The following is a 20,325-nucleotide window of genomic DNA, read 5'->3' on the forward strand; positions in this document are numbered from 1 at the left end:
AGGCCTATAGTGTTAGTAAATAAATAAAACTTGGCCTGACCTCGTTAATTTGCACAACTTTGTTTTGTCGAAAACGTTTTGGTATAGCGACGTACCTGGATAATCGGAGTTGACAAAATACCACAGGACACAGTGATGCGAGACAGTTTCTCCGTTGCTAGGATAAAAATTCCAACATCATAATAACACATTTTTGTGCAGATTATTCTAAACAACCAAGATTTGTTAATTCCAGGACAATGTCGTCTCACGCTGTCCGCACACTTCTCGGGGTAACAAGAGACTGTCGGGGGCTCGCTTACGCTTTCAACACGAAAAGCTCGTACATGATGCTATTTGATATCATGTGAGTGACAGCGGTATGCGATGTCTATGTGATAAGTTAATGGGATGGAATTATATTTACTGGTTTATTTCGTTTAATTTTTTATTTCTAGATATCCGACTTTCACCGAAATTCTTCAAAAATCGATTGAACTGTGGTCACATGACCCGGATGTGACAACCCCAGTTTTGAAGGTCGGTGGAAAATCCGCTGCTTAGCGCCCTCAAGTGTTCTTTGTTTCGTGCAAATATTAAAGTGAAAAATGTTTTTGTCATTGTCAAGTGCAATGCATAGCTTTCCAGTTGTGCATCCCATTGTCTGTCTTTAGGCTAATTGTTTTTGTTTTCCCATGTCCACTCTCCCATCAATAAATTCGTGCCAATGTGCTTGACATCTTCATCTTTAAACAACTTTTTGCTGAGCTGGTTTTGAAGCGAGGACAACGTTTGGACTTTGACGTCGCCTCCCCGAATGGAATATTGTTATTCAAGGAAGCCAGCAAGCTTGTCTGTGGATATGGTAGGTCGAGTGTGATTAACATTTGGGAAGTTTAAAATGATTTGATTTCAGGTGTGTAAGTTTTGATATCGCGACAATTCTAAGAATTACGGTCAGGTTTCAAATTGTTAAAAACTCAGAAGGGTGGGAGTTGGAATTGATGCGTTTCTATCGCCGAGTAACCTTGCAAATTTGTGTGCCAAGCATGTGGATTTGAAGATAAATTTGTTTGCTAATTTCAAAGAAAATTTCACAGGTAAGTTACAGAATTCAGTGTTAATGCGACCAACTTACATCCGGCAGGTAATCGTATTCTCGCAATGGGGGAGCCACCAAAAGATCAAGTATTTTCACACCGTTTGAAAGGGATGTCGCTTTGTTTTCGCTTGCTCAAGAACGCGCTTTGTGCCGGCTTGGTCAACTTTGGTGTTTTTCAACTCTACAACGATCCTACATTGGAAGACGCTCTCAATGTATTTGTGAAGCTGGCAACGTCAACTGACAGCTCACATTTTCTAGTAAGCGTACAACAACTGTTTTCTATAAGGTTTTATGACTTGGGTGTGTCTGTATTTATGGGTTGGGGTTAAGTTTGAGTTAAACTCTCTGCAGATTCCCTGAGCTGTAATGTACATAATCAAACAAACAGGATTAAACACCTGAAAGTTTACAATGCATAGAAATATTTTTACCCTTTTATACCAGGACTACCCTAAGTTGAGTTCTTCCTACTACTCCCTGCTTGAAGTTGCAATGCAGGATCACATGAACTTCGTTAGTGGGCTGCCTCCATCTGTCGTATATCACTTATTGAAGACTCTCACTGATGGACTTACTGGCCTGGGTAGGCTGCCTGGTTACTTATGTGTTGATGTGTTTGTTTATTTATATGCCAGGGTTTGAAAGAGATCGTGAAAACATAGTTTGAAGGATTTTGCTGTTGGTCTTGATCCTGCCGTACTTTTAACATGTAGCTATTTCTTTTGGGCTCAGCTGGTCATTTAGCTTCGTGATCAACTTCAACTTCCATTATTTGTGTTTCCTTGGTTTCGAATTATGACTGGTTCGAATTTCTTCATTAAAACTTTTTTTAGTTATTATGGCTAACGGCATGTGACATATTTTTGGTCTATCCGACTGAGATATCCAAAATAATTAAGTAAATGCACGAACCATACACTGGGTGAAGAACATAATTATGTAAAAATCTTGTGGTGGTCGGTCAATTTAACCCAGAACAATTTAATCAACGGTCAGTTAAACCTTCAATAAATCAACCCAAGGACTATTCAACTCACAGATGCTTGTTGGGGTCGTCCTGGGTTTAATCGATCGACAACCAAACTTTTTATATTAAGTGTTACGTGAACGAAGTTTACAACATTTGAGTTTACAACTTTCTAAAAATGCCGGAAACTGTTTTTTTTAAATCATGCATTTTTCACTGTCACTACTGTAGGCGACCATTTGAAAACTTGCAAAGTGCATTCTTTGTTAAGTAACACTTCCTTTACAATGACGTAACAATCACTCCATTCACTACATCACTATAAGATAGCGCTGACCCACACCGCAGATGGAACCATACTTCAGCAGTTGACGTAGGTCGGTGTTATATAATATGATGCTTGTTTCAGACACTGTGATATGCACTTGCTGTTGCAATACCTTGGACCACTTGGTCACTTATCTCTTTCGCATCGGCAGCCGGGCTCCAGCGCTCTCTAACGGCGACATCACCTCTGCCGTATCCCTCAAGCGGCGACATAATGAAGTGGACCGCCAACGCGAGCAACACTTTCTTCAAATGATGATTGACAGGCCGGACATATTACAAACGGTGACATGGCTTCAACTTTAACAGAATATTTCTCGGTTCCAGAACGTTACTGTAGTTGTTAAAATAATAACTGTCTTATTTTTCAGGCGCTGTCAACCGTGCTACACACAATTATGTTTGAAGATTGCCGGAACCAGTGGAGCATGTCCAGGCCTTTGTTGGGTCTTATCCTGCTCAACGAAGAGGTACTGGAGGCGTGGTGGCGCTCTGGTGCCCACAAGCCACTTGTTGAGATTGCGACTCTCGGCCAAGTCCATGAAAGTTTTTCTAAATGATACAGAAAAATCTAATTCGTAGCAAATTGTTGAGCTATGTTGTTGTTAGTGCAAGAACTATTAAGCCGTAGCTACATCGAGGCATTTCCTGCAGTTTTGACGCAAAACATTTTTAAATGCTAGACTACATTTAACTACGTGGTTAACCAGGAGCGTACTTGGCATGTTTGCCTCTGATAAAATTTCCACCTTAAACTTACGAGGATAACTTCCTTTCCACAGCACATGCCGACGTTGCAGAAGACACTCTGCGAGCCCGAGGTCGAACACGGGCGGCTGAATCTCGAGTCGGTGTCGAATTGTTTTAACCAATTGATGTTTTGCGTCGATAAGAATCTTCATTCCAAGACACGTGACAGGTGCAATTTGCGTTGCTTCTTTAAGCTTGACAGGAGCATGTGGTTGAATTTGCTGTTAAATAATTGTCGGTTTAACCTGGTTTTTCAGATTTACGCAAAATCTTTCCATGTTTCGACGAGAGGTGAACGATATAATCAAAGCAGCAAGTTCAGGTCAAAACACTGGAGCTGGACTCGATTTAACCGCGAACAGTTCAAATATGATGACGTGACAAGCGCTTCTGTGACGTAATTCGCTATGCAGTAAACTGTGACTTTCCACTGTTTTGTCGTCGTTTATCGCGCATATTAACAACGCTTTCATTCGGTTAAAATTTGAGTGAAATATCACAAGTGACTTCTCACCGCAATTACCTGTCATTATTGAGCAATCATTTTCGCCGCTAAAAATCGTTTGATTCGTCAGTTTTCCGCTGATTTCCTTTGCAATAATCTGTGCTGAATGGTGCTTGTTCTACAGCGAGTTAAATAATGCGCCGGACAACAAACGACCATGAAAACGGGTTCTTTTCAAATACAACGACATAATTAATGCCTTGTTTGTTGCTTTATACAACTTGTTGTGGTCCGTACAGTAGCTTAGGCTGCTTGTTCCACTTCGTCTGATGTTCACGTGAGTGCAGGGCTTGAAATTCGTCGACGTTTTGCACGAATTTTCTTGGTCTTGCCGCAGAGTGGAAATTTATTAACTTTGGAACTGCTTGAAAAGAGATTTAGTTTCATGTAAACACAATCAACCATCTCCAAGTGCAGTGCTAATTACTTAAAACTAACACGTCAAAAAGTATATGCGTCTGGTTTTGGTTTATTTTGCTCATAATCATATGAAACAGAAATTAAAAAAAATAATTATGTTAAAATGTCGAACAAGGCCAATGCAGTAAGTTGTATGAAAACGTTTATTTCACAAGTAAAGGATATGTTTACTTTAATTATCTCGTTTTAGAATTACCGTTTATGACTTTATGGCCACAAATGTCCACTTCATAACTTTAATAAATGATTTTGAAACGTCATGCCACCTCCTGCCATACCAGATTTAATCGTCCAGTGCTGTGCTGCGGAAGGCAACGAAATACCCGAAGATTCTTGAATCCAAACTGAACGTTTTAAACTCTTCGTATATGTTTAAAACAAGTCAACGTCTGTCAATCAAACACTGGCGGATATGACGTTTTAACTGGTAATAAAAGAGGTGAAAATGGCCCAGATTAGATTAATGCCTTAACAAGTTAAACGTTTGATAACGTAGAAATGACGTCATATTGTTAAACACTGTGTTTATCAATGGCGGAAGTTTTAGTGGTGGAATTAGTCTGGAAGACATTAATACTGGAAGGAAAAACTGGGCAAAGTCAACTCATAGCGCATATGTTCACTTCAAATCACTTTAAAATTTTTCGGTGTTGGTTTATTTAATTTTTTAATTTTTTGCAGCGTTACAAAACTTATTGATCGCGCACCAGTGCAAGCGCACACAGAACAGCAGCAACTTACTTACATCCTTGTTATTTGAATACGCTTATCGCTGGTGTATTACCAACATGTAAAATAGTTCAATATTTACGATGATATTGCCACCACCTGCGTCAGCACAATTTTTTCTTTCCCCACATTGAAGACAAAAAATAAAATGAATGAATGAAATCCATTTTCTTCTACTTTCTGGTGAATCCCCTAATGTTCTTCTTATTACTGTAAGCTCCTTGCCTGATCCAGGCTTCCAAAATAATGTGACATCCTTTTCACTGCATGACCTTCTCCATCCTTCTCTGTTCTTAGCTATTTCATGCACTGTTCTTACGTTTGTAACAAACACAGTAAGTAGTTTCATAGCCTCGAAGCTGAAGGCAGTGTCGATGAATCCGAGTTAAATTGTTTAAAACTTTTTTGCAGATAAACAATTCCAACCGCAGTAACATTTCTAATGACATGTTTATTAAATTTCTATGGCATAATAGTTCCAATTCCATACTGGAATTAGAAGACAGTGCGATTTATTACAGAGATACATTTTTCAATCGTAGATCCGTTGTCAGATTACTGGTTCTGAGCTGATTTAAATAGGCCTGTTGGGAATTCAGGATATGATTGGATATGCAATATCATCATAAACATTAAAACGCATTTGTTTGCAAGCGATTTTACTTGCATAAGAATGTAACTCCATGTCAGTTGCAGTAGTAGCTTTAGGGTCAGGCGAGCAAGGAGGCCGTCACAGGCCCTCCTCCGAGAGACACCCCATGTTTGAGTATACGCGCTCTAAACGAACAAACATTGAATACGAATATTATTGTTAACTATTCGCAGTTTTTCAGGACAGGAGTCATTCATTGGTTCATGCTAATTAGCTGTATGAGCTGTATATAGAAAGTTGTGTAAATCGAAATTCTGTGTAAACTTGTCCCCTCCTGTTATAAAATTACTTTCATATAAGTTGATGCTTAAACGGTCACGTGATTTAAAACATCATGCCAAGACGAGAGCAGTTGTGTCTGAAAAGAAAACTGAGAAGAAAAAAACAAGAAAATGTTGAGCAGTTTGGTTTTTAAAAGAAAGCAAAATTTTACGCGTTCTACGACATGTAAATTCAAAATTTCGGAGGATCATGTCCTCAGACTTACTAGGCATAAATTGCTGCGTCTCTCCTAATTTTGAGGCCCCCAAACCTAAGTGGCGCCATAACTCACCTCGCCCTCCACAAACCGAGAAATACCACTGGCCAGTTGCTTTGGGGCAAAAAGGTTTTTTACTTTAACGGTTCAAAAGGTTTATTCTTGAAATGATAAACGTAGATTTATTTCGAGTGGTTTTGTTAAAACTCTACGTATAATATGAGCAAAGGTTAAGCGTTAAGGCCATTTAATTTTTCATTCGCATCCATGATCTTTCAACCTCGACGCTGAGTGGTTGCATTTGGGCGCTATCTTATTGATTTTGTGGACGTCACATGTCAATCCTTAGGACTATTATGTTCTTTTCTGCGTGTTTCTACCTGCGTTGCTGGATATGTAACAAATTTGACTTTACCTATATTTATTCTTGTTACTATATCTAGTCTGTGTTTGAGCACTATTTTGGATTTTGACACCGTTTGGATTATCGTTTGCGCATTTGTGTTATTTAGTTTATTGATTGGTTGGTTTGCTTCTTGATTTTAGTTCTTCTCTGTACTTAAAAGGGTTTGTTTTGTGAATATAAAATTGCTTTTTTGTGTTTGTATTTGTTGTCTTGGAGCTTTGTGTTATTATGATTGGTTTATTTTGCCGCCGGTAGGTGTCGTGTTTGCTTTAATTTTTACAGTATTGGGTTTAACAATGTTGAAATGTGTTCTTGTCGCATTTGTTGCGCGCACCAGTGGTGCCGCCGCTTCTCCCGCCAATTACAAATTCCCCGTCCAGTTTCTCCCTAAAATGTTCAGAGTACATGGGGCAGTTCGGTTAGTGAGTGTTGGTGACAGGGCATTGTCTCTACTCCATGCTTTTACAGTGATTTTTTTCTCTTCTAATTTTAGCGTTAAGTCGATGCCTCTGTTGTGTGCAGTTTTTAAATATAAGTTCTCACCAACACTCAGGTGTGTCTCTTTCACTGGGGTTCGTCGTGAAAGGAGCTACTGACCTGGCTAAACATCTGCGTTTTACGTAACACATGTCTTTTGCGTGCTTGCTTTATGCTGTGTGACTTGCTTTCAAACTGTAACATACTTTACTTTCCTGTGACGTCAGCGTTGATTGATGAACTTTGCATAAAACAAGCAGTTTATGCGCAAATTACTAAAACAAGTTTGTTGGTCCTTTGTTGGCTAATCGTGTCGATCCAGGTCTATAGGTACGCGGCTTCAGGTTTAGGACTGAAATAGATCGGTCCCTGTATTAAGCGACTTCTACTTACATAGGCTAGTTGGGTTCATATAACTCACTCGTATGTATACTGCTCTGCTGTTTATTACAAAACATCGTTTATATCGTCTGCACGGCTTTGCATGTATCGGTTTATAAAGAAATGTCTTGTAAAAACTAGGGCTGGAACAATTTGGTCGGCTAATATTAGCCGCTAGCTAAGAGCTCTTGGCGACTAAAGATTTTGTCCGCCATTAACCGAAAGCGTACAAGTAGGAAAGAATTGGGAACAAAATTGTTGATAAATCATTAATTCAAGGAAATGTGTTACTCTGTTAACCATTTTAATGTTGAAATACCAACTTTGTGGGCTAGCATAACATAAGTCGCTAATATTACACTTTTCAACACATTTATCAATAATATAGCAGTTTAGCATGCGATTGACAATGTGACATGACAATTAGCGACTATGGTGGCTAACGGCAAAAGAAAATCAGCTAAATTCCCAGCCCTAGTAAAAACATGGCGAATATATACACGTGGAACGTATAATTGATTGAGGGCGTGGTAGCAAATTTGTACGGGGCATTGTGACGTAAAAATGTCGCATGACTCAGAGTTTGTCTTGCTACAAACTTCTTAAGGTTTGTTTTCTTATTTGGAAGTTAAAATTGTATCTTTAAGATTTACCTGAATACGACGGCAATCTTCAAGGTTTTTAAATGAAAAAATTACTATGAGTCATGCGACATTTTTACGTCATAATGCCCGGAACAAATTTGGCAAGACAACTTTATATTACATTATGACGTGCGGTATAACGGAATGACAGAATGAATATATTATGACGTAACAGAGGTGGCAACGTATAGTTACAGTTTGCTGCGTTGCCGGTCTAAATACAGTTCAATGTTTACTTGGTTGGTTAAAATCAACTCGTGGATTTCATTCAGTCGCAACGAAGTTTCATTTTAGTTTCTTTAAGAGGTTCACGGTTTCCCTTCCAATGATGCCAAATAATTCCATGTGTAAATCCACTTGATTGACGCATCCAGACTCCATTGAGGAATGATAGGGCGCAGCCACCAAACCACCATCCCTGAGATCCTCCACGGTCAGTTGCGCAGTTTACATCACTAATATATTAAAACATGAAAGATTAAAATTACTTTGTTGCATCTATTTATATTCTATCTTATACGTTACTGGCAGGATATAACTGAAAATCCTACTGAGGTTGTGGCAGTTAATGTTTATTAAGTTGAACATATTTGTTCCTGAACATAAGATGACGTACTCATAGGAATCGTTATCGTTATCTTCCGTCGAGAATGGGCGACCATTGTGATATGTTAAACTGTCCCCTGCATTTCCGCTGTATCCGGAAACACGAAGCCGATATAAATTTTCAGCAGATTCGATCGAAAACGAGCTGCAGAAACAACAACTTGCTTTAAAAGATTCGAATCCAGACAACTAAGTTGTAACTTACTCAACATAGTTTTACGTTGATTAATAAATGTAAGATTTTTAACATCTTCGTTATTTATGTCACAACAATCGTCTTCTGACCTATAATTAGCGTGAGCTTGGTTTCCATCGAAATCCCACAGCTCTATCTTGAGTCTGCATCCTCCTCCACGCGTCATCTCGTGGATGTTGTCGAGTCCTGTAAGTAATGAAGCACGAATAATAAGAACGAAAAACATCAAAATAAAATGCGTTTAAGTTGAACAAACTTCCTCTCACCAAGCCAAAATTCCCCATCAATCTGGCCAAAACCGTTCGCGTAGTCGTCCCATGGTCGCTCGAAACTAACACTTCCGTCAATTCTTCTTTGAAAAATCTGTTAGTAATTTGATTTTACATTTTAGCACAAGTGTAAAACGTTTAATTTATACGTTTAAATAATTTTCAGTTTATTACGTCATAATACAAGAAGTATGGCATAATTTACACTTAGCTTACAATACGCAAGATATATCTTGTTAAGTTGGATCTCTTATTCCAGTGGTGTGTTCATATTTTAGCTCAAAATTTCAAGTTAAGAAAAGTTTAAACTCATATTATAGGTAGCTGTTAGCTGCAGGTGATTTGGGTGAAATAAATCAGGTTTACGTGGCGTTGGTTGAATTTCTCCCGTTTTCACTGCAAGCGACTTATGCAGTTCAATGCAATTGTTTCGCATGCTGCATAAACGAAGCGAGTTAGACACAACAGTAATGTTGGCATGCAACACAGTAATTATTAGCGTACAGTCATTTTTATGCATCGTGGTATGTGACCCAATGTGGGCTTATGATCGTCTCTGCACAACCGCACACGACTAACACTCACACAGCAATCATTGTTCCATTGTTGCGGATAGATGCATTAAACTTACAAATACACGGTTATTTTAAACAGTTTTCAACCCAATTGTTTGAGTTTGTCAGTAAGCGTTTTCGAATCAACCGCAAGTTGGCAAACAACCTTCATTCAACGTTTTGGGAATTAAGTTTCAGAAAAGTGGAAAAAAGCACATTTAAAAAAGCGCGAATGCGTGTGAAAACAATTTCATTGTCGTTTTTGTTTTCTTAGATTCTTGCTACAATGCAAATGAATAGCACACAACGCATTGCTGCTTTGAACTCCACACAACTTGCAAACTATCGCTTCAATATTACACAGTAAGTTTTTAATTTTATGTATACGTTGATACCATTCAATATAACTGTAATTTCAATATAATTATTAAGCTATTCCACTTATAACTGTGGAAAGTTTTTTACTCACCGTCCATCCATCCTCGCAGTAAACTTCAACCCCACTCGTCAAAGTGTAGGGACCGTTGCTTGATGGCGTAGCACATGACGTAATACTAGATGGTGTTGTCGTGGCAACTGTGGTAGCAACCATGGTCGTGGTACTGGGAGGTGTAAGAAGCTCCTCGATTTCTGGAAACAATTTTTTGTTGTAAACAAGATTGAACTTTTCCAGCAAAGTTTCAGGCAAAACTCGCCCATAAACATACAATTAAACAAGACAACAAGCATAGACTATACCGTATGAGCGCTATATAAGTGTTTGCGCGGAGATTGTAAAATGTCTGTAGTCCACATCTTTTGATTGGTTTATTGCGGAGTTCTTTATGCTCGCAGGAGAAATGACGATTATTAAGATAAATAATCTATGATCAGAAATCAACTTACTTGCCAGTCTGGTGACTATGTCGGTCCCTAGCGACCCCAGAGCGCACGATTCTCCTTGCATCCCCTTCTGTCCAGCTCCTCCGGGTTCTCCTTTGGCTCCCGGATGCCCCTGAGCTCCCGGAATTCCGGATTTTCCGGATCTGCCGACATCACCTTTGTCTCCCTTCTGCATGCTTGAATTGACGACGTCATCATCACAGACAGTGGTAAGGACTTGACGACATTGTTGCGAGTAGGTCATCATGACGAAACAAGCCAAGGATAACAGAAAAATCACTCCTCTCATGGTTGTCTATGAAGATCTTCCGTTGAAGTTGATGATATGAAATCCCACCAAATCGCTGCTCTTTATATAGCCGTGTGTTGAAGTTCGTGGCTTCCAAGATGACGTAAAAAGGTCTCGGAAATAAGGTCGTCAAATTCAAAGATCACGTCATCATGGCGCCTTATCCAGACCAAAACTATGTTGTTCGTGAACACAAAACAAGTAAAAAGAAAGAAAGGAAGTGAGAAAGTTTTACGTCAAGAAATGTGGGAAAGTTGCGAAAATTACCTGTTTTATTTGCGGGTCATGCTCAAAACAGATCCATTGACGTAATAACTTGATTGTTTTCCGGGAATATTCACAAAACACATTTCCAACAACTTTGCTTGTGACGCAAGATTGCTTATGCAATCATAGTCTGGTTCCGGTTCTGCATCATCACAAGCTGATATGACGCAATCCAACTCATTGTGACGTTATTTTCGAACATTATGGAAAGTTGAATTGCTTTGAAATCGATAGGAATAAGTTTGATTGTTATTATCAGGTTTCATTATTGGCTTTTCTTGGCTACAAAAACCCACTCGGACGTCAAATAACGAAATGCTTATTGTTTCTTATTACAGTGATATTGGCAAAGAAAGCATCAGCTAATTTCTTTACGAGATGTTTTTTCAGCAACGTAGCAAATTATTTCATCAAGTCAACGATTATATTTCTGCTGGTAATTGTTCTATGGCTGTGCTAGGATTTGTTTCAGAACATCTTATTGGTTGATTGCTTGCTAACAACACCAACACCTGTTAAACGATGCAATTTCGATTCAGTCATTTGGAATAGAAACACAAAGTGTGGAAACATATCACTTAAGTTTACACGACACGTAAATTCCTATTTGAGGCGGCAAGGGTCGGCATGCTTAGGGGGTATTTCACGGGCACATGAAGCGTGTGTTTAGGTTACATGCTCGGTCGCTTAAAACGTATAAGAAATAATGTATTCCGGCTGATGGTGGTTTTGACTTGGGTAATTCCCCATAAACATATAAGCCGGTTTAGTAAATTAAGTTTATAGCGCTTGTTTGTGTGCTGAAAGCTCTGACGACGTCCGAATAAATGGCGTAAAACTTTACATGTGTAACGGATATGTCCGTAGTACGCAGTCAGGTTCTTATCGAGGTAACAGCTGCCGCAACAACCAGGCTTTCTTCAGTCACTACTGCAATGACTCGCACGGTCAATCCCACCATTTAGTAAAGCGGGAACAACGAGTAGAAAGTTAACTGCGCGCTGGAATGTCAACTAAAATACTCGTTCATGGGCCACGACTAAGAAAACGTCTCTACCCCAGCCAGTCACATCTCGAATCCTTCCTATCAAAGTCAGTCACCCTTCCCGTTTTAACATGCGGTACCTCGACTTAATCAACCGAAGAGAGAGAATGAAATCAAAGTGTCGACCTTAGGAGTTAGGCCCAAGCAAATGGAACTTGCGTGTGAACAAAACAAACGGTACAGGGCAGGGATGGCGAACCACTGACCTGCGTTTTCAGTGACCCGCTTGTCGTGTCAAACATTATAACAAAATATGAACAAATGTTTCAGTGACAAACATGGTAGTAAATATTTGCATCAAGGTCCAGCCTAATTTTAATCTAGTACCGGACTGAATTTCCGTACAGCAAACTGGCACTACTACTCGGCCCGTCGTATTGCGTTATCATGCCTAGTCTTAGGGTTTGTGACGTAACAACGATATTGTGCTGTTGATTGTTAGCAAATCATTTTGCTGATTTCTACCCTTTGTAGTGATTGCATGATGACGTTTAGGATAACTCATATATTGCATAAAATCAAGGACCAGGAATCGCCTCAGCCCAGATAAAAGGCTGCAGGTTAAGCTGAAAACTACACATTATCAGCCCAGGAACCCATAAAACTTGCAGAGAAGATGCAGCAGCATGTTTCTCATCGATATTGACATTTAAATAAGTCCATGACCAACTTTTGTTTTTTCCAGGTTAAAGTCTCATTTGTGAGTCGTTTAATAAAAAAGGTTCGTCACTCTAACGCCACCCATAGGGTCTAACTTCATTTTCAAAACAACGAAAAGTGCAGTAAATTCATTCTGTGAAACTCTCAATTACGTAAATAAATACTAAAACAGTGAACGCAAATTGAAATAAGAAAAATATATCGTTACACATGCAATTAAAAAAAACTTAGGTCAGTTACTAATAAAATGGTTAATTGTAACTTTCGCTTAGAATTTCACATCGATGGTCACAATTACTCAAAAGGGGCCGCAGGCTACTTGCAACATTGACGTACCTGGTGAGAATTGAGAATTGAAATTATGCTTAAGAACAGAGATAACTGAAGGTAGAACAAGGTGCTGTCACGGTGTGTTCTGGTGTTTAGCAAACAGTGACCGTTGATTGACGTGCCTGGGCGTCGTTACATTTTATCTGAGGTCACCAACGATTACTGACTCAGTATTTTTCCAACAGAACTAGTTTACTGGGAAGGGTTTAAGTTTAAACTCCCAGGTGAACTTATGAGGAGGAAAATGTAACCTTCAATAACCCGCTAAATAGAGAGTTTGCAAAGTATGTTGCAGCCCTAAAGGCAATGATGAAATACAATGAGCCAGTTCATAGCACAAGTTATGTGAACTTTCAGAAAGATTATGCAGATCTTTGGCTGAAGTCCTGTGAATAGGTGTATATCAGGGTAGGAAATAAATCAAGTCTTTCAAGGTATGTTGTGGCCTGCACATTGTCAAAAGTCGTTTTACATATACAGTAAATTCCTCCTTGAGAAAGATACGAGAAAGATAGGAGAAGAAAGAGGAGAGAGGAGGAGAAAGATAGGAGGAGAAAGATAGGATACCTTGAGAAAGATACAGGAGATTGTGGAGAAAAACAAAAAGGTTTTTATCGGCGATTGAACCTGGCCAAAGAACTTGAAACTAGAAATTTGTAAGATGCACATTTTGTTGATCAGGTTCTTGAATAAGTGTTTACTTGAATAATGAGTACTTGAATAATTTTGCAGGTGTATGGGTAGTGGCTGATTCAAACAACAAATGCATTGCCACGTTGTTTTTTTAATAAATCTCAATACTTTACAGATTTGTTATTATTAGAACGCGCATACACGCTAACAGAGCACAAGGTCAATGAACAAAACAACAACGTACTTCGTCATAGCCTGGAACTCACCGACAGGAAACAATCAAACTTTTGAATGAAGCAAACTGTTCCACAAACTTAAACGACGACGACAGGCCCACAGCATTTGAGGTGATGATAATATACAATATCCATTATGCTATAGCAGGAGCGTATAAACTTTATATTAGTGCTTTATTAAAAATCGAATTTAACAATCTTAGTTTGTGTTATTTCTACAAAACTTACACAAAATCGAATGTTTCATGAACTTTATTTTGTGTACTTTTCAAGAACCGCGCTTAATACTTTGGTGACCACTCATGCGTGACGCGATATATTTTTCATGATTGGTCATTGTTGTTGACAAGTGATTATAAAATAAATCTATACTGTATGTACTAAGTTGGCTTGTTTGTTGTTTTTGCAAATTTTAATTGTTGTCTTCTTTCTATTTCTAACGCATATTGCGAACAGAAAGACGTTTACAACATTAAATTATTATGTTGTAATTCTTAGATACCAGAATGGTTATGATCCGCATTTCTTGTCGTGATCCTCTTACTTTCCATGTGACCATAGATGACGGGGGTTCGGCAACCATGGCATTCTGGAGATCATGGAGTTCCTCAAACCTGATACCCAGACTGACCAGAGTCATGGTCCATTGACATCTCTATAATGAGACTTATCAATCTAGAAGCTGAAGACGCTTCTCAGAGGTGGGCAGTCTGTACTTTGAAAGTATCGTCGGTAACGGTACCGGTACTTGGTAAAAAATGTACCGACGGTTCCGGTATTCGGTACTATTTTAAAAAAGTAGTTCGGTACTTTGTCGGTACTCGGTACCGGTAATTTTTGTGTAAAAGCTGCTGCTGCAAATGCAATATTTGCCGCTATCATGACCCGGTAAACGTTACTCCAGGTTAAAACATTTGTGACGTTACTCGCTTGCAATTTTACTTGACATTTGTTGACTAAAAAAGATCAACAGATGCTAAATTTGACATTAAAGGTTTATTAGCACGTATATTTGAAAACATACTTGGTAAAATTAAGAAATAATCAAGTGAAAATTACCCAGTACCGGGACCGATCTAAAATATAATTCAAAATATAATACGGTACCGTTACTGGTACTGAAAAAGTACCGCTGTACAGTAATTCGTTACTATAGTACTGCGGTACCGCCCACCTATGACGCTTCTCTAGGCGCAGAACTGGACCAACTGGACACTTAATGAAGTGATCCGAATGTTTCAGGCAGAAACCGGGTCAGACGTTGAGTACGTATTTGGAGTAGGGATTTGGAAGATGCACATTTTGCTGATTAGGTTCTTGGATAAGCTGAAGGAAAAACTCAATCCAAAAAAGTAAGTAATAAGGAATTTTCCCAACAGAATCAACCTACTAACTCAGTTGAAATAATGCTCGTTTAACCCTATTCTAACTAGGCTTGGCTTCTCCCGCACACTGTCAAAGCAAAACGTGGCGTACAGTTGCATTGTTTGCTGTAGAAACTTGAAATTTCGTGACTTTTCCTAAAAAATGTTCAGCTATCTGTCCATGTTTGTTTGATAAAGTTGGATTTTGTAATTTTTAAGATATTGCGATATTTTCATAATTTTCCTCTGCTTTGCTCTGCTCTCCGCATTGAAGCGTATTACTCATTTACGCACCACTAACTCGACTAACTATTCTCTTTCGTTCTCTTCTCGCAGTCAGCTGGTTTTCCGCACAGCGGGGGCGCGACGTAACAAGAAGAATTTCTAGAAATGTGTCACTTTTAGAAATACTTAATTTACACTAAATTCACTTTCTTTAGTTTTACATTTATGATGTATACAGGAAGCCAGATGATTTTTCTACAAACCTGTAAAAATCCGATCAGTTTACGAAGTATAGTTTTCTAGTAATTAACGATTGAAAATGTGTGTGCGGGGTCGGCCATACCTAGTTTTTTAGTAAATTCGCGAGCCTGGTTAGGATAGGGTTAAAGAAAATGCAGCAATTTTAATTTCAATCCATGACTATGACACCTGATAGTTTGTAAATAATATTCATTTTTCAGGTGTATTACCTTATGGATGGTGGCTGATTCAAACAGCAAATGCATTGCAACGCTGTTTTTTAATAAATCTCAATACTTGATAATTTGTTATTATTAGAACGCGCATACACGCTAACAGAGCACAAGGTCAATAAGAAAAACAACAACGTACTTCGTCATAGCCTGGAACTCACTGACAGGAAACAATCAAACTTTTGAATGAAGCAAATTGTTCCACAAACTTAAACGAAGACAACAGGCCCACAGCATTTGAGGTGATGATAATATGAAGTATGGGGTTATGCAATAGCGGGACTTGCTATAACTGTACATTTATTTTATCACTTTAAACATTGTACAGTAGCTTACTTTAACTTCTCAGTTAACAAAAATAACCGAACCTTTATTGATTGGTCATAAATGTCGACAAGTAATTTTAACATAGGTCCATATCATACATTTACTTTGCTTTGCTTTAGTATAGGTCGTGAACCTGCTATTTTCCATGTGACCATACATGAGCGCAATTCGACAACCCTGGCATGCTGGATATCATGGAGTTCCCCAAATCTGATACCCAGAGTGACCAGAGTCATGGTCCATTTGCATCCATGCAATGAAACTTATCAATCTGGAAACAGTGGATGTTTCTCTAGGCGCAGCACTGGACCAACTGGACACTTAATAAAGTGATTGGTAGAAACCGGGTCAGAGGCTGACTACCTAGAGCTTCCCAGCAAAGGACGAGACGTGGGAACATATTCACGATCTCCTCCACAACAATGATCAAGAGGCTTCATCGTCTTTAATCCACATCCAGCTCTTATAATGAATCCAACCGATCTGCCGCTGATGCACCAGGTGTGTCTTCACCTACCACCAGCAAGCTTGTTTCTGATTCACAGCTGTCTGGTCCATAAAACCGTTTGCAATTAATGGAGTTAGCAAGAAAACGTTTTCTCTGCAATGATCTTAAAGGAGTTGAAGAAAGTTGAAGCAGAACTGGACTTTTCCGACATTGGCAGAAGCTACATCGATCTATTTTATATGTTTCAAGGCAATCCAGGTCTATTCAACCAAGCCGTGAATTCGACAATGAGCTTTCTGATCCAAGTCCTTAAACTTTTCGGCTGACAAGTGCGAACGCCGGTCAGCTATAAGGAAAGCATCAACAAGGTTATCACAGGTCAAAGTTAAGGACAATAACGTAAAAATATGATTGTATATATGGCCACCAAACCCATCAAATAATTGAAATTCAAAGTTGAAATGAGTTAAGTTTGCAGTTTATCGTATGTTCATATTTAAACCACAATTTTTACTGAATTTTTTTGTTTGACAGATTCTCGTCTCAACACTCCGCTGTCAGTCATTTCGTAAAATGTCGCTTTTTTCCCACGGCTGTGACGTGTGACGATATCGCCGAGTCATGGAATGCAGAATGAAATTGACATTATTCTATGTCAACATCAATGTATATGATGTTGACAAACATTTATGTATGTGTTGCAGATTACTTTGAAGAGTGGCTTTCAAAGAATCAGACTCCTTGCTACTCACAAACTATGAGGTAGTTTAGTTAATCATAATGTCACTTTCCAATTGTGCAACATGTTGCAATAAAAACTAAAATTCTTTGCAAAGAAATTAATATTTTTAAAGTCCATACCGAAACTTTACCTGCTTGTACTACCGTAATATAACTAACAACTTTATATAAACGGAACCGTTTTTGTCTGTTGTTTTGTGAATGTTTTGCGCTTTTAATTAAACGGAGCTTTCTTTGATTATAGCAGTTACACAAAGCTTTACGGAACAGACATTAATTGATGTTATGTTATTTAAATATTTACTTAATCATTGTTTCGTGGTTATTTTTTGCCATTATTTGTGCGGAGCGAACATTACGATTCTAACCGTTATATTTAGTGCTATAGCACAATAAAGAACGTGCTTAAACGATTAATGAACAAAAAAGTAGCTAATTCCAAGAGCTTAAATCTTGCAAGATAGCAAAATATAATAATGCGATGATATAATTGTATGTATGGCCACCAAACCCAAAAAATAAATTGATATCCACCATTTAGTTGAGTTAAGTTTGCCGTTTAACGTATGCTCATATTTAAGCCACAATTTTTGCTGAACTTTGTTTTTTTTTGACAGCTTTTCGTCTCAACACTCCGCCGTCAGTCATTTCGTAAAATGGCGCATTTTTCCCAAGGGTATGACGTGTGGCGATACCGCCAGGTCATGATTTGCTGAATGAAATGGAAATGGCTCTTTATCAACTTCAAGTGGTCAGCAACGTAAATTTGTGAAGTTTTGATTAAAAACTCTTCCAATTGCTTTTAGTTTTATAAATACGCAAAGTATTGTGGTAGAAGCATTGGTAGAAGCTACATGGAGATATCTTGTATTGTTTAGGTCGACCCAGATCTGTTTGACCACGCCGCCACTTCTACGCTATGCTTTCTGGTCATGTGTCCTTATTCCGTTCGGCTGACAATTGCAATCGTCGATCAGCTAAAAACAAAGCATCCCAGGTCATCAAAGGTCAAAGTCCAGGGCAATGAGGCAAAGATCAAATAAGAACAAACAAGGTCACAGTTAATCAAATTTACTTGTACAACTTACATATGCATGATGTCATATATAACTTATTTTTTTATGTATGTTTTGCAGATTACTTTGATGAGTGGTCTTCAAAGAATCAGATTCCTTGCTACTCACAAACTATGAGGTAGTCTACATAATCATCATGTCACTTTGAATCTGTGCAACATGTTGCAATAAAAACTGAAATACTTACGTTACCATTCTTACGATTCTAACCGTTATATTTACTTCTATAGCACAATAAAGAACGCGCTCAAACGATTAATGAAAAAAAAGTAGCTAATACCAAGGCATTAAAACTTGAAAGTTAGCAAATTACAATAATGCGATTATATGAAAGTATATATGGCCACCAAACCCATCAAATAATTGCGATCCAAAGTTGAGTTGAGTTAAGTTTGCAGTTCAATGTATGCTCATATTTAAACTACAATTTCTACTGATTTTTTTGTTTGACAGATTTTTTTGACCGGTCTCAATGCCCCGTTGTCAGTCATTTTGTGAACTGTCGCTTTTTTCCCACGGGTATGACGTGTGACGATACCCACGAGTCATGGAATGCAGAATGAAATTTTAATTACTCTTTGTCAACATCAAGTGGTGAACAAGGTAAATTTGTGAATTTTGATCAAAAACTCTTCCAATTGCTTTTAGTGCTATAAATACGCAACGTATTGTGGAAGATGCATTGGTAGAAGCTACATGGATATACTGTATAGTTTATTTCGACCCAGATCTGTTTAACCACGACGCCTGTTCTACGCTGTGCTTTCTGGTCATGTGTCCTTATACCTTTCGGCTGACAAGTGCAATCGCCGGTCAGCTAAAATTAAAGCATCGAAGGTCATCAAAGGTTAAAGTTGAGGACAATGAGGCAAAGATTAAATAAGAACAAACAAGGTCACTGTTAAACAAATTTACTTCTACAACTTACACATGCATGATGTCATATAAGTTATAACGTATTCTTTTATGTATGTGTTGCAGATTACTTTGATGAGTGGCCTTCAAAGAATCAGATTCCTTGCTACTCACAAGCTATGAGGTAGTCAAGTTAACCAAAATGTCACTTTACATCTGTGCAACGTTTTGAATTATACTTGAACATTTTGGCATCATTCGTCACTTGTTTAGTGATGTTTGACTTGTTTGTGTTGTTATGTTAAATATAAACGTAAACAAAAGAAACTGTTGGACTGCAAAATACTTGAGAGTCAAAATGACACCCTCCGTCGTCCTAGGTAAGTCAAAATTTTAGTCTTTCTAGAGTTAAAACTTGCAAGATAGCAAAATACAATAATGCGATGATATGATTGTATACATGGCTACCAAATAATTGAGATAATCAACAATAAAGTAGATAATCCCAAGGGCTTAAAACTTGCAAGATAGCAAAATACAATAATGCGATGATATGATTGTATATATGGCCGCCAAACCCATCAAATATTTGAAATCCAAAATTTAGTTGAGTTAAGTTTACAGTTTGATATATGCTCATATTTCCTGATTTTTTCTTTGACCGATTCTCGTTTCAACACTTCGCCGTCAGTCATTTCCAAAACTGTCGCTTTTTTCCCACGGGTATGACGTGTGGCGATACCGCCATGAAATGCAGAATGTACAGTAATCGGAATTACTCTTTGTCAACATCGAGTGGTCAGTAAGGAAATTTGTTAAAAAACTTCTTTCAATTGTCTTTAGTGCTATAGATATGCAACGTACTGTGGTAGAAGTTACATGGACCTGTGTAGTTTGTTTTAGGCGGACCCAGATCTATTCAACCGCGCCGCCAACTCTACACTGAGCTTTCTGATCACCTCTGGTTATATCTTTCAAATGACAAGTGCAAACTCCGGTCAGCTATAAGCAAAGCTTCCAGGAGGTCAA

At 38.3% G+C, this 20,325-nt stretch overlaps 3 protein-coding genes across 5 annotated transcripts in view; 2 read left to right on the forward strand and 1 right to left on the reverse strand.

Moving 5' to 3' along the window:
• LOC143449058 (microfibril-associated glycoprotein 4-like) overlaps nucleotides 1-20,325 on the reverse strand; it is a 55,901-nt gene that overhangs the window by 20,973 nt on the left and 14,603 nt on the right. The window contains exons 1-6 of one of the 3 annotated variants that reach the window (XM_076949100.1): nucleotides 10,331-10,711; nucleotides 9,915-10,075; nucleotides 8,889-8,985; nucleotides 8,712-8,808; nucleotides 8,437-8,571; nucleotides 7,257-8,275 (exon numbers count right to left, since the gene is read on the reverse strand). The exons of 1 other annotated variant lie outside the window; for it this stretch is intronic. In XM_076949100.1, the coding sequence (XP_076805215.1) occupies nucleotides 8,089-8,275; nucleotides 8,437-8,571; nucleotides 8,712-8,808; nucleotides 8,889-8,985; nucleotides 9,915-10,075; nucleotides 10,331-10,616 (963 nt within the window). In that variant the 5' untranslated portion in view covers nucleotides 10,617-10,711 and the 3' untranslated portion in view covers nucleotides 7,257-8,088. Of the gene's footprint in view, nucleotides 1-7,256; nucleotides 8,276-8,436; nucleotides 8,572-8,711; nucleotides 8,809-8,888; nucleotides 8,986-9,914; nucleotides 10,076-10,330; nucleotides 10,726-20,325 lie in introns of those variants that run through there. One more of the 3 variants, XM_076949102.1, reaches the window with a different exon arrangement.
• LOC143448509 (exportin-7-A-like) lies at nucleotides 211-543 on the forward strand. The gene is made up of 2 exons (XM_076948286.1): nucleotides 211-346; nucleotides 438-543. The coding sequence occupies exons 1-2, from the start codon at nucleotides 240-242 to the stop codon at nucleotides 541-543; spliced, it is 213 nt and encodes a 70-aa protein (XP_076804401.1). The 5' UTR covers nucleotides 211-239.
• On the forward strand, nucleotides 1,496-3,823 carry LOC143448510 (exportin-7-like). Its single transcript, XM_076948287.1, has 5 exons — nucleotides 1,496-1,667; nucleotides 2,461-2,663; nucleotides 2,750-2,848; nucleotides 3,161-3,297; nucleotides 3,386-3,823. Exons 1-5 carry the CDS (start codon nucleotides 1,496-1,498, stop codon nucleotides 3,507-3,509), a joined length of 735 nt encoding a protein of 244 aa, XP_076804402.1. The 3' UTR covers nucleotides 3,510-3,823.

This window comes from Clavelina lepadiformis, chromosome 3, assembly GCF_947623445.1.
Source record: "Clavelina lepadiformis chromosome 3, kaClaLepa1.1, whole genome shotgun sequence".
Classification (NCBI taxonomy): Eukaryota; Metazoa; Chordata; class Ascidiacea; order Aplousobranchia; family Clavelinidae; genus Clavelina; species Clavelina lepadiformis.